Source organism: Lytechinus variegatus, chromosome 10 (assembly GCF_018143015.1).
Source record: "Lytechinus variegatus isolate NC3 chromosome 10, Lvar_3.0, whole genome shotgun sequence".
Lineage (NCBI taxonomy): Eukaryota > Metazoa > Echinodermata > Echinoidea > Temnopleuroida > Toxopneustidae > Lytechinus > Lytechinus variegatus.
Window position 1 is genome coordinate 15,938,170 of NC_054749.1, and position 14,752 is coordinate 15,952,921.

Genomic DNA, 14,752 nt, shown 5'->3' on the forward strand with positions numbered 1-14,752 from the left:
GCCACCTCAAAGCAGAGAGGGAAGGATCGTATGGGCTCCAATGTGGTATCAACACGATTGACATGTAATGACGATATAACAGTGTTTATTTTAATAGCCAGTGCAACATATGAATATTGATGGGCACACGTAATGTAAGGATATCGCACCTCAGCTTGATTGGTGTGGCGCAATCAGTAAGCTCACAGCAGTCATGGCCATTGACACAGGTTTCGAGTCTAGTCTTTTCAAAGTTTTTTTTAATCAAAAGTTGAAGCAAATCTGAAGAAAAAAAATACAAGCCCAAGCTTTGTATATGAATATTCATGACGGTGTCAATCGCGTTGGAAAATAACGAATTGGAGCCAGAACAGTCATTCTCAAGCAAAGACAAACAAACTCACACTAGTCATGTACCAGTAATAAATGAATGAGGGCTTAGGACAAGGGTGAAATAGGCTGGACTAATTAATTTAAATAATAATTGGGACCGGTAATATAAAGATCTATATTCATAAAACCTCAACAAGACTAGAAATCACCTAATAAGCCTGTTCACAGTTGCAAAAAAAGGTCATTTGAGATAAACCATGAAGGTGACTTTTAAATTCACTGAATTAGGCATTTGTGATTTGATGATTATTCATGTATTCCTTTCAAAATATTCATTTTATCACATCCAAGCTGAAGAGTAATAAATAGAGCGTTCATAATCACTGGTATTTCACAGTAGTCTAAACAATTGTCAAATGTGCCAAAGGCAGACAATAAAACAGATTTCCAATTTTATCCCTGATGCACTATTCTAGTCACCTGGTCTATATAATGCGTTTTGTTCTTAGAATTTTAATACTCTACCAGTAAAGCTTACGCAACATCTACATTTTAAAATGATATTGCTAATCCTAATGAAAAATCACAAAGGTCATTTGAGACAAGTTGATCATGAGCTAACCGTGAACTGGCTTATTGTGTACTGTTGCCTATTTAGGTGAAAATTAGACTTAATCAGGTAATGTGAATATGGGCACCAGTGATCACTTGTTAGATCATACATATGTTTTCATCATTGTATATTGTGATCAACATGAATCATGCAAACAATCATAAAAGCAGTTTTTTTGTGTGTGTCAAGGAGTCCTGGGTCCCATAACATAAAGGTCAGCGATTGATTGTACGCTTGATTATCGCAATTGATTGTACATTGTAGTCAATGGAATCAATTGTAGAAAAACTGTTCGACAATCATTGCTAAATTTGTGTTACGGGCCCCTGATCATATCACATTTTTGTGTATCCCAGTGAGTCCACAAATCTGTTCACAGTAAGCAAAAGACTTTGTAATATAGGCGAAGGCGGGGTAAGTTGTGACAGTTTTTGCTTTTTGCATGTTAGAATTGATATGATTAATAATCTTGTTGAAATAAGTACCTTGCCTTGAAATTTAATTCTTCTGAAATATTTTCCACCTATATATAACTTTCTATCCCCACACTGAAAGTCATCGTGACCTTTGAAAAAAACAATGTCAAATGGCTCAACTTGCCCCATATATGGGGTAAGTTTGAGCCACATTCTGGGGTAAGTTGAGCCACAAAAACTATGTACAAAATGTATGAGGGGAGAACCAGCATGTCAATTTTTTGTTCAAAGTCTTTTCACTTGCTAATTCTCTATAAATACTAGCATCCTTTAAAAAGAAAAGAGCAGTCATGTAAATTTGCTCCTTTCAGCCAGCATTTCAATCAATTTTTATGGTTTGTTTGTTTTTTAAGATACATTACCATAGGAATTACCATGGCTCAACTTGCCCCATGCTGTTTGGCTCAACTTACCCCAGTCCGAACTTAGTGCGATAATTTTGTATCCACACATTTATTATGCATCCATCATATAAAAGACTGTGACAAGAATGAAGATCCATACCTGGACTAATAATGTTGTTATCATGTCTTTATTATATTTAAAGACGTGTGTGTTTATAAAGCACTTATCTATTTCACACTCTTTTTTACTTTTTTGGCTGAATTTCATATTTTTCCCTCTAAAAAACTACTTTTTGTTTCAAAGTTGGAAACAATGTGGTGGGGTTAGGGGTTATGCTATGGGTCATCAATACATGACAACACCACAATGTCTGACTCATTCATTATCGGCCTGGGGGTGGTGGCTCAACTTGCCCCTATGCTCAACTTACCCCGGCTTCCCCTACAATTCTCTGCCTGGTATCTCTTTTAAAGTTTCTGCGTACTTTCGACTCAAGCGAAAGACGGCCGATATATTAGTTCCATGTTGAAACTAGGAATCACACCAAGACTCTGTCAGTTGAGATAAAACTGCTGTACCACGCAATTGAGCAATATGACAGCATATTGCATTTATTCATATCCCTATCATTTACATTCATGAATATTCATGAGGACTAGTTATTGGCTAAATAAACATATATAATGTAAATTGCACACACTTTAGGCTTACTATGGTACAAACAAAGAGGGATTCAGGTTAATATTTCTTTGAAAACTAGGTTTACCTTGCTAACAGTAGAATCAATGACCAGAAGAGTCTGAGCAGCAAGAGCCTTGCATTCAGGCTCAGGATCTTTCTCCAAGATATCTGAGAAATAAAATCATATCACGAAAACAGGTCAATTGACGTCATTTTCTGAATCATTTTGTTCTTCTGTAATCCTCAATCGCATATTGATATGCCGTTACTCATTCATTTCATGTTTATGGAAATAGTATCTAAAAATATGAAAAATTAACAATCCAGCTTTCAAGCTGCATATTCCTTTTTAAAATTGTAAATTGAATTGAATTGAGTTCCCTCAGAGGATTCAGGGCCCGTGTCATTTCATCATAAATATTGTCAGTAGAAATGTTATAAGCTACTGAAATCTTTGCATCTGATTGGCTCAAATCAAATTATCATTATAGTTCCTTTTATGCAATCTATTGCAAATCTTTATATTACAGGTGTCCAAAACTACATTATCTCATACATTTTAGACACTATGGTCTAAAAGGAATTATTTTGATTGAAGAGGCTTTAGAACCAAACAGACTGGGTTATTTTGAAGCCCTTTGTTTACCTTGTAACCAATGACGACATTCCAAAATATCACTCTGGAGATCAGTCACTAGTAGGTGGGCAGGAACACTCAGTGTAACCATGGAAACCGCAAACATCAGAGACTGCCTTACATATCTTCATTTACAAACAAAAGAATAAATAAAATAATCATAGAATAAGACAGATTTCTAACAGGGTAAACAGAATATGTTATTTGATTCTTTTCGGAATGAATTCATAATTCAAAGCTTTGTTAGCTTGAGATTTCTGCTAATTATGTTATAATGTTATGTCATAACTATGTTAGGTGCGATTGAATATGGTGTGAACATGTAACATACATGTACATGAAAATATTGAATATGGCCCTTTCTACCCAGTTACTTAATGGCCATATTGAAATAAACAATAAATAGATTCTCAAGATATTTTGTTAACCAATTGCACGATACCAATTATCAAGCAGATGATGAGGATCACTTTGAAACATGTTTTGATTTGATTTATTTATTTCCAACAATATTCACATGTTTACAGGTTATGAAACAAATTGCATAACAGTTACACATGTATAAAAATACGATGGTAAATGGGACCAGAAAATAGCACAAGTGCTAATCGAGCCTGGCCCCACATTCCATTCTTTCATTGACATGAAAGTCATTCTTTCCTGAAAATATTCTGAGGGTTCAAGAAACATACATGTTTCAACAACAAAAAAAATTCAAAAGCTCTTGTTACACTTATAGGAGAAGCGTCCCCCCTTGCCCAGAGATGCGAACGTAAACTAAACATTTCACTTTTTTAAAGCTGGAAATCATTAATTTGGTGTGTAAAAAGTGATTTTGTTCATCTTGAAAAATACCATAGGACAAACACATAAAACAGGAAACTTTAGAAATCAGTATTTTGCATGGGATTTCCAGTATTCTTTTAATTTTTCAGTACTATTCAACAGTAATTACTGAAAATCAGTACTACTTGGCAGCTCTGTTTGCCCATAGGTTTTTTGATCTCAGAGGTAAATAGCTTGAATAAAATGCACAAAATGGATAAAAAAAATGCACATACTATTTGTTAACAGGGGAATTTTGTTCTACTTTCATTGAAAAAAAATTATAAAGGGGGGGGGGGGTAATTATCTGATATGCAAACTTATACTTACTGTTCAGTATGGTACCTCAATGACCAAATAAAGTCCAACAGGCTAACAGCCATCTGGCGACAAATCTAGACAGAAATATCAAACCTAGCACATGCCAGTAATTTTGAATAAGCAGAAGCACAAAAATATTAGTAATTGCTGCTCAGCTTCCCCCTCCCTACCTTCACAACAATGTATGCATTACTTAAGATCTTAACTTATCTTAAGGCCTGGTCACACCGCCCGAGCGTTGTTGGAGCGGAGAGAAAAAATCATCACCGCTCGCTACCGCTCACCATTTTCGATTTGGATCATTTTTATTTTGTTTTTTATTTTTGTTTTCGATTTTTTCCCCAATTTTGTGAGCGAAATTCGACCTTCTCTCCCTACCGCTCCACGACCGCTCCAACAACGCTCGGGCGGTGTGACCAGGTCTTATGCTTTACTTCTTATTTTGGATGGTACTGTATTTATAGATAAAATTCACTGTAATTTTACCAAGAATGCATATATAGCATTTCCATTTACTTGAATGCAAGGTAAAAGACCACTGTCAATTCAATGCCTTGCTCACGGGCATACATGTACCATGTACATGTAGGTGCCATGGCCAGGGATCGAACCCCGGACTTTCAAATACCTAGTCAGGCGCCATAGACCAATCTGCCACAGCACCTCCATAATTCACTGTTATTTGATTGATCCACAGTTTCTTGTAATCAGGAAGAAGAAAATGCTCTAGCCTCTGTAACAATGTTTGGTTGTCTTATATCAAATTAACTCCATACATAAAACAAATGCAGAGGTTTGAACCAGATGGTTTGTTGTGCCATCACTGAACACGCATTTACAAACATTCATACTGTCATCAATTTTCCAAAGTATCCCTGGATGCAGAATTCAATGGAAAATCAAACAATTTTAGATATATACATGTATAGCTACACTAAAATGAAATAGAAATAGCCTGCTTCGACATAGTAGAATGCCGTAAAAAATAAAATCAGAGGTTTCAAGAGCATAGCTCTAAAAAATGAAAGAGCAAGTCACACTCTTTGTAAGCGCCCATGGTGTGATCAAAAAAAAAGAATTCAAATCTGAGTGTATACAATGTCACAAATTGTTAGGCCCGTATTCTGAAGTCAGGTTTAACTTAGACCATGGTCTAACTCTGTGCTAAAATTATGGGAAGCCAAATGTTTCAAACTTCTGTTTACAGTGAATGCTTCTCATGTTTACTGTGCTCTTTACTAATTCTTCAATGGTGAAGACAAATGTCATACTTCTCCTTCCCAGGCAGTTAACAATGTTTTGCGAGTCGAATGAGATGATACATTGAACCTCTTACTGTTAGAGATTTATGTAACAACTGGCTTTCCATAGTTAAACCACTACTTAAAACCAGAGTTCAAATTAAACCAGACTTCAGAATACAGGACTTAGTCTTAAATGATACTTCTTAATTCAGCCCTCCAAGGGAGCCACAAAATGAGAGCTAAACTTTAAATGCCTTTCTCTTTCTCTCCGTCTTTTTATCGCCCTGTGGCAAATTCGTAAAAATGAGTAAGTATTTGGGATATCTCTTATTGCAGATGAACTTACTGGTGTGTTTTGTGCAGCATACATGATGATTCCCAGAGTATACATCAGCCTCCCTAAAAGAAGGAAGTCGTTACCAAGCAAGTCCATCGTGTTCAACTTACTGGAGTAAAAAAAAATGAAAACAAAGTAGACATTAATAATCTATATGATACCGTAAGGTGACCCCCCACGTATAATGCATGCCTCAATGAAAACTATGTAATAAAAATTATGATTGCATGTCCCACAAAAGCTTTTTTCACACTTTACCCAAGAGATCGTCTTTTGAAGCAGTGCGGTCAGTTGTCTGCTCGCATGTGCAAGACGCCCTTATTTGGGCTGTATTTGTCATACTTTCAAGAAATTTACCATGTTTTCATGCCCCAGCACCATTACCCACGTGGATTACATCTTTTTCAATAATAGCAGATGATAAATGCGTACGTGGAGCGAGCGGCATGTACTGCATGCAGAGGCAAATGAAATCAGACAAGAGGGATCCATGCATCTCTCCCAGTCTTTTTATCACCTTCCCCAACTGTCCCACGCCAATATCAATGTCTTGCTCAGTAACCTTATCGATGCTCAGATACGGTGCTGTAGTTGGTACATGTCACTCAGGCTCAAGTATCGGGCCGGGGTGAAGATATCAAGTGTGCTGTGGGCGACTGTCGCGTTCCATATTTTTGGCTGCACTTATCTCAAGGTTGCAAAACCCTGGCCCCTGACCAAACTTCCCACTCCTTTTCTTCATTGTTCACCTTTTAAAGAATCTCTTTGTGTTTTAAAGAACAGTTAAGTAATCGCAAGATATTTTTGCAGTGAGTTTTCTAAGGTCACTGGCGAGTGCAGCACAATATGGATCAAATTATGGCTGAAAGATATTAGGCCGTGGCTGGGATTCAAACCCACAACCCTCTGTATCAAAGTCCGGAGACTGATCCACTGGGCCACAAAGCTGTCACAGAAGACTACACAAATAGGAAAAGGAATGGAGAAATGAGGAAATTTCTAATGTTTTGTTTTACCTGTCATATGACTTCAAAAGAGGGAAGAAAAAATGACCAGCCACAGGAGCAAAACGATTAATGGCAGGATTCGGAGCTGGTTTGCTTGGACCCTGTGTGAAGAGCAAGATATTTGGATTTGTTAAATAATGAATCAAGTTCTAATGTTTGCAAATTTATTGTGCTACTGTCGTGGAGTACATAAACAGAATGACAACAATTACATATCGGTAATATTAACTGGCCTTGAGGGGAACATCAAATATGTCGCCCGCAACAGAATCATATTGGGCCGAGTCTTCAGACGAGGGCAATATGGTTCTTTTAAGGGCAACATATTTGATGTTTCCCGAAAGAAGAGCCAGTCAATATTATTATCAATACCTAAGGTTTTTTCAAATACTGAAATTAGCGATCAAATTCGGCTCTTACTGCGCAAGTGCATTAGCAGAAATATGGCTAATATTGCCCTCTGTTTTGTACAGGATTCCTATGGGCAAAGCTCGGAGAGGGCAACATGGCAAATATTTACCTAGTTGGTCTCGGATTGAAAGTAGCAAGCGGATTTGTCTGCTAAATGCCTTTTATAGGTAATAATGTGAAATACGGGAATAATGTAGAAGGTAACTCATAAATATTTGACGTGTTATTAAATCATTGCCTTTGTCAAGGTTAAGTGTATGAATCTTACTAATTTAGAGCTTTTCTTAAAGACTGGACATCACGTCTAGGCGAAGCGCATACGTATATGCAAAATACTAGTAAAACTTTTGTTAGGCAAATGAACTACGCCCTAAAACCCGATCTGAAGGCATCGTGTACTGTAGGCCTTTTAATTTTGGTCATTACGTTTTATTGGTTTGAATGGAGCTGACATGATTTATCTCGATTTGTTTTCGCCTTAGGGGCAATATCAACTTCATCGTTTTTATACATTTTGCTATAATTTTAGCAGACACATAATATGGATTTGTCTTATCGACGAGCTAATCGTATTTTATGCTGCTATGTCAGGAAGGAGTTTTAGATGATTTCTATGGTGTATTTCTTAACCCACATACGTGGGTTTTTAGTATCGAGTTTCTGAAGGCAGAGCCGTAGCAACAGTGAGTACTGAGGGTGCGTACGGGAACTCCGGACGGGGCAGAAGTCTCGGGAATCGCCCTCCGGTGTGACGTCATAGTGATGAGTCATCGACGTTCGGAATCTCCACTGACCGCGATACACAGTTTTCTTTGATGGGCCCAACGAAATGATAACAGCTAAGGACTTTATGTTATTCGAATATTGAACTTTCATTATTAATTTATTCTTTGATGCTATGCCATATTACTCACAGATGTGAACGTGTTGAATTTAATTATAATTAAAGATATTTCATTTGATTTGTAATCCCAATCCATTTTCTTTTTCGTGATTTGTTGTGTAAACAGTACATAGGCAATTATCTTTTCTCTAGAGTATTTTTGTCCTTTGCTTTTGCACTGGGCCTGTGACAAATGGGGGCATGTCCTTGGGATGAGAAAAAATAATTAATTGCAGTACTGTTCATAACAAATAGAATTTAAAGAATGGATTTGGAAAAGTTTATTGAATTCGGTAAAGTGTGTGGACTAGCGGGTAAAGAATTATTAGAATTTGCTTGTAAAGAACGTGACAAGGTTCTCGAAGAAAAGCGTAGAAACGAACAGATAGAAAGAGATGAACGAAGACTTAGGAGGGAAGATGATCAAAGAAGGTTAGAAGAGGTAACGAAACAAAAGGAGTTAGATTTGAAGATAAGTGAAAGTAGGAAAGTTATTGGGACATCGTCTGAGGGTCTTAGTAAAATCCCCTGTATGCCAGCGTTCCGAGAAAAAACGGATGAACTAGATGCGTACATAGACCGTTTTGAACGGCATGCAACTTTGAGTAAATGGCCAAAGGATTGTTGGGCGTCTGCTCTAGGCAACTTGTTGACAGGTCCCGCCCTAGATGTATATTGTTCAATAAGCGCAGAGGAGGCAACCGATTACGATCTCCTTAAGAATATGCTATTGCAATACTTTGCTCTTACGAGTGAAGGAAATTGGAAACGCTTTCGCGAAGCGAAGAAAGGCGGAGAAGAATCTTATTACCAATATGCTAACCGTTTGATTCGTTACGTCACGCGCTGCATTGATTTGAGCGGCAAAGAAAAGACATTTGATGCGTTGTTGGATGTAGTAGTTCGTGAACACATTTACGAGACATCGGAGCGTTCATTGTCTGTATTTATGCGGGAGAGAAATCCTGAAAACATTCCAGAGCTAATTTTGCTAGCTGAGCAATATAGGAGTGCGCATGTGTCAGCTACAACTGACCTCAGTAGACGCGCACGCCGTGAAGAAAATGCTCGCAAATTGAGAGATGGTAAAAGTAAGGACTGGAGCGACAAAAGTCCTAATCCAAAAGCTTGCTATACTTGCGGTAAATCAGGTCATTTTATGGCTAGGTGTCCAAACAAAAAGGGCAGTAATTCGAGAGACGGGTCAGGCAAGTTAAGCTCGGATTCGCGTAAGCAATCTGTGAACGCATGCGTAGTCGGCGTATGTCCGGATACGTCAACACCGCAAACGCAAGATGTTGGTCCCGATTCAGCTACGGTAAAGCTGCAGTGTGGTCATGAAATTCCGTTGCTTTATACGGCTTGCACAGTAGAATCAGATATGCCCACTTGTGATGGCAGTATAAATGGCAAGAAAATAACAGTTTTGCGCGATTCAGGTTGTAGTTGCGTGATTGTTCGTACGGATTTAGTGGAGAAGGCTCAGTTTACAGGAAAAACAAAGCTATGTATGCTAATTGACCGAACAATTAGACGGATGCTAGAGGCAAGGCTGTATATTAGTACCCCATATTTCCAAGGTAATGTGACAGCATTATGTGTTGATAACCCGTTGTATGATTTAGTCATCGGAAATATTACAGGTGCCAGGAAACCTGGAGATGAGGATCAGAACTGGGTCTACACTGAGGCGAGTGACGGCGAGTCATCCATCAAGGAGGATAGATCTCCCTGTGACAGTGATCCTGATGACATAAAGGGGACACCTGTAAGAGAGCAGAGTACGCCCTCATCGTCGGAGACCACAGAAGATGATCTGTCAGGCGTTACTCAAGTACCAGACGAAAAGATACTGAATGATGTATCCCAGCCACACAGCCAGGATGTCGTCATCATTCAGGAGCAACCAAGTGAGTTGATGAGTGAGTCAACTATCCATGAGGAGATGGAACAAGGAGCAGGAGTGGAGACTCGAGGGACGAAGAGACGAAAGGATCGGCCATTTATGAGTCTTGGATCGGCGAAGCAGCAGGAGTGTACTGCTACCCGTGAAGATGTTATTGCAGCACAGAAGGCAGATGCAACGCTGAAGAAACTAAGAGATTTAGCAGAAAAGGGTGAGTCAAAGCTTGTAGGGAAGAATAGCGAAGTGAGATTTTACTTCAAGAATGGTCTTCTATTCCGTGAATACAGGTCACTAGGTAACACCCAGGGGAAGACGTTTACTCAACTGTTGGTACCCAAGCCGTTCAGATCTCAAGTTCTTCGACTAGCTCATGACTCTGCATTAGCTGGACATCTGAAGACAAGGAAGACGATTGACAGGATCCTGACGCAATTCTTCTGGCCTGGTCTACAATCCGATGTCAAGCGTTATTGTGCTTCCTGCGACGCATGTCAACGTACAATGCCTAAAGGACGGATTGGTAAGGTGCCACTTGTAATTCCCCCTTTGATAGATACTTGTTTCAAACGAATTGCAGTAGATTTGATAGGACCCCTAGATCCCATTACTGATAGAGGGAATAGGTATATCTTGACTGTGGTTGATCTAGCTACTCGCTACCCTGAGGCAGTAGCCCTACCTCGAATTGAAGCTGAGCGTGTGGCAGAGGCCCTAGTTGAAATATTTTCACGCTTAGGTGTACCTAATCAAATATTGTCTGATAATGGTACTCAGTTTGTTTCGGGAGTTATGAAAGAAGCTGCTCGATTGTTAGGAGTTAGCCAGTTTCACACTACTCCTTACCATCCAATGGCCAATGGAGCATGTGAACGGTTCAATGGGACCCTAAAGCAAATGTTGCGTAGGATGTGTCAGGAATGTCCTAAAGATTGGGATAGATACTTACCCGCGCTTCTGTTTGCGTATCGTGAGGTTCCACATGAGAGTCTTGGATACTCTCCATTTGAATTAATGTATGGGAGAACTGTTAGGGGACCCATGACTATTCTCAAGGAGTTATGGTCTACAGAAGTCCCAGAAGAAGAAGTCAAATCAGTTTATCAGTATGTCATTGATTTGCAGGAACGACTAGAGTCGACTTGTGAGCTCGCTAGGAAGGAGCTTACGAAGGCTTCAACGAAGTACAAGACACACTTCGACGTTAAGGCGAAGGAGAGGAGATTTGAGTGTGGTGATCAAGTTCTTCTACTTCTACCAACTAGCAGCAATAAGCTACTCATGCATTGGAGAGGTCCTTATGAGGTCGTGAAGAGGGTTGCTAGGAACAACTACAAGTTGATGGTGAATGGAAAAGAGAAGACTTATCACGCCAATCTACTGAAGAGGTATGTCGAGAGGGAGCATGAAGATGGTAGTCAAGAAGTTTCAGCCCCAGCTGATCAAGTTGCTGCTATCCATATTGTGGATGAGGGTGACGAGAGTGATGGTTCTGCGAGGATTATATTCCCAGCAGTTGAGCAGACCGAAAGCATCGATGATGTGGAGTTTGGCGACGACGTACCCGTCGACATGCGAACTCAGATGCAGGCGCTCTTCCGGGAATTCACAGACGTCATGACCGATGTCCCTGGGAAGACAGACATCATTAGTCATTCGGTGGAGTTGACTTCGGCCGAACACATCAGATCACGCCCCTACCCAGTACCTCAAGCATTACGACAGACAATTAGAGAGGAAGTAGAGACGATGCTTAGGATGGGAGTAATCGAAAAGTCTACATCGCCCTATGCATCACCTGTGGTAATCGTCAAGAAAAAGGACGGGAAGAATAGATTCTGCGTTGATTATAGGAAGATCAACGCTAAAACAGTCATCGACAACGAACCAATTCCCAACATAGAACAGTTGATCGCAGATATCGGAGATGCCAAGTACTTCACTAAAATTGACTTGTCGAAAGGATATTGGCAGATACCTGTTGTCGAGGAGGACCGTGGGAAAACGGCGTTTGTAACTCCTGATGGTCAGTATGAGTTCTTGGTACTTCCCTTTGGCATGGTTAACGCCCCTGCTGTGTTTACCAGAATGATGAGGAAGGTGTTAGATGAACTCCCTCACGTCCTTCATTATATAGATGACATCCTCATCTATAGTTCGTCATGGGAAGGGCATCTGGAAGATGTAACGACAGTCCTATCACGATTAAGGGAAAGTCATCTCACTGCTCGACCGAGCAAGTGTCATGCTGCATGTAGCTCAGTAGAATTTCTTGGACACATCGTGGGACAAGGTGAAGTGAAACCTACACCAGAGAAGATCAAGCAAGTGTTGTCGTCATCCCGACCGACAACAAAAAGGGAGGTAAGGTCATTTCTTGGTCTAGTGGGGTACTACCGGAAATTTATTCCAAATATGGCCACCATTGCTACCCCTCTATCCGATCTCACGAAGAAAAATAGTGCTACAAAAGTAAAGTGGGAGGAAGCGCATGAACACGCTTTCCAAACACTTAAGAGTAGGCTGAGTCATTTTCCTGTACTTAGATTACCGGACATCGATAGCGAGTTCGTTGTGCGCACGGATGCATCTGATGTCGGCATCGGCGCCGTGTTGATGCAAACTCATGAAGAGAAATTGTTTCCCATTTGTTTTGCCAGTCGTAAGTTACTTGATCGCGAACGCTTGTATCCAATAGTAGAGCGCGAGTGTCTTGCCTTAGCGTGGGCTGTTAAGAAGTTTGCCTACTTCTTACATGGGAGGAAGTTCACGTTGCAGACGGACCACTTTCCTTTGGCATACTTGTCGCAAGCGAGATTGAAAAATCCCAGAGTTTTACGGTGGGCGTTGGCATTACAGTCCTATAATTTCCATGTTGAGGTTATCAAGGGATCTGATAATGTGGGAGCAGATTTTCTCAGTAGATGTCCCGAAGATTGAACGGTTCACAAAATTGAGTGGACTAACTTTTACAATTTGATAGTATTGAAAATCTCTAAAGCAGTAATATCATTTTGGGTTGGCGGTTATTTGTCAAGGTTAAGTGTATGAATCTTACTAATTTAGAGCTTTTCTTAAAGACTGGACATCACGTCTAGGCGAAGCGCATACGTATATGCAAAATACTAGTAAAACTTTTGTTAGGCAAATGAACTACGCCCTAAAACCCGATCTGAAGGCGTCGTGTACTGTAGGCCTATTAATTTTGGTCATTACGTTTTATTGGTTTGAATGGAGCTGACATGATTTATCTCGATTTGTTTTCGCCTTAGGGGCAATATCAACTTCATCGTTTTTATACATTTTGCTATAATTTTAGCAGACACATAATATGGATTTGTCTTATCGACGAGCTAATCGTATTTTATGCTGCTATGTCAGGAAGGAGTTTTAGATGATTTCTATGGTGTATTTCTTAACCCACATACGTGGGTTTTTAGTATCGAGTTTCTGAAGGCAGAGCCGTAGCAACAGTGAGTACTGAGGGTGCGTACGGGAACTCCGGACGGGACAGAAGTCTCGGGAATCGCCCTCCGGTGTGACGTCATAGTGATGAGTCATCGACGTTCGGAATCTCCACTGACCGCGATACACAGTTTTCTTCGATGGGCCCAACGAAATGATAACAGCTAAGGACTTTATGTTATTCGAATATTGAACTTTCATTATTAATTTATTCTTTGATGCTATGCCATATTACTCACAGATGTGAACGTGTTGAATTTAATTATAATTAAAGATATTTCATTTGATTTGTAATCCCAATCCATTTTCTTTTTCGTGATTTGTTGTGTAAACAGTACATAGGCAATTATCTTTTCTCTAGAGTATTTTTGTCCTTTGCTTTTGCACTGGGCCTGTGACAGCCTTATTGTAGCAAAGAAAACTTTATATCTGTGTAGATATATTAATATCCTTCCTTGTTTTGACTTGTTTATCAGTAAATTAAAACAAGTGTACCATACAGAAAAATGTATTGCTTATAGGGACACTACTATGTATAGATTTGTTAAAAAATGGAATCTATTAGATTTTGGGTAATGTAGACGAACAGACCTGTATTTCTTTTCTACGTTTCTTTTCTTTTCCTTTTGTTCGTTTTGTATGTATTTTTTTTTATCAAAATGTAACTTATCCATACTGTACACTGTTATTTTATATTGTTATTAAACTTGTTTGTGATATGTGTATGAGATGGTTATACTTAATAAAAACTTTTGAAAAAAAATGAAAAATTTGACATGATTGAGAGACCACACATTCTGGCATTAGTTGGTGTATTGTAATGGTTAATGGGCAACTCCAGTCATTGATATTTTGCTTGAACAAATTTATCGGTCTCTTTGGTTTGTGTTTATACCACACTTCAATCAGCATCTGAACCATTTGTAGAATTTAGAGTCATTTCGTTCTGATTGACAAGTTTTTTTTTCCAACCTGCAGTATTTTAGGCAGGGACATCACAACATTGGCGAGTCACAAGGTTTCATACTTGCACCTTGTTTGTTCTTAATGTGTAATTACACCTCAGTGTCATGATCTGGGGCCCGTTGCAGAAAGAGTTGCAATCGATTGCAACTCTAAACAAGTGGAATGCCTCTGGCCGTCTCACCTGCATCACGCGGTTCAATATAGCAGCAGTGCTGACTTTGAATACTACTCTAACTCACACAAGATGTTCAGTGATACATGGTTACTCTTATGTCCACTTTTTATGAACGAGACCAATAAACTTACAGAGATATGATGGTTATTCA

The 14,752-nt window shown here is 39.3% G+C and overlaps 1 protein-coding gene across 1 annotated transcript in view; it reads right to left on the reverse strand.

Annotated features, from left to right (window-relative positions):
* LOC121422450 (telomere length regulation protein TEL2 homolog) overlaps positions 1-14,752 on the reverse strand; it is a 36,257-nt gene that overhangs the window by 1,402 nt on the left and 20,103 nt on the right. Inside the window, exons 15-19 of the mRNA XM_041617508.1 lie at positions 6,808-6,899; positions 5,801-5,900; positions 4,220-4,284; positions 3,074-3,189; positions 2,513-2,595 (exon numbers count right to left, since the gene is read on the reverse strand). Of these exons, the coding sequence (XP_041473442.1) occupies positions 2,513-2,595; positions 3,074-3,189; positions 4,220-4,284; positions 5,801-5,900; positions 6,808-6,899 (456 nt within the window). The remainder of the gene's footprint in view (positions 1-2,512; positions 2,596-3,073; positions 3,190-4,219; positions 4,285-5,800; positions 5,901-6,807; positions 6,900-14,752) is intronic.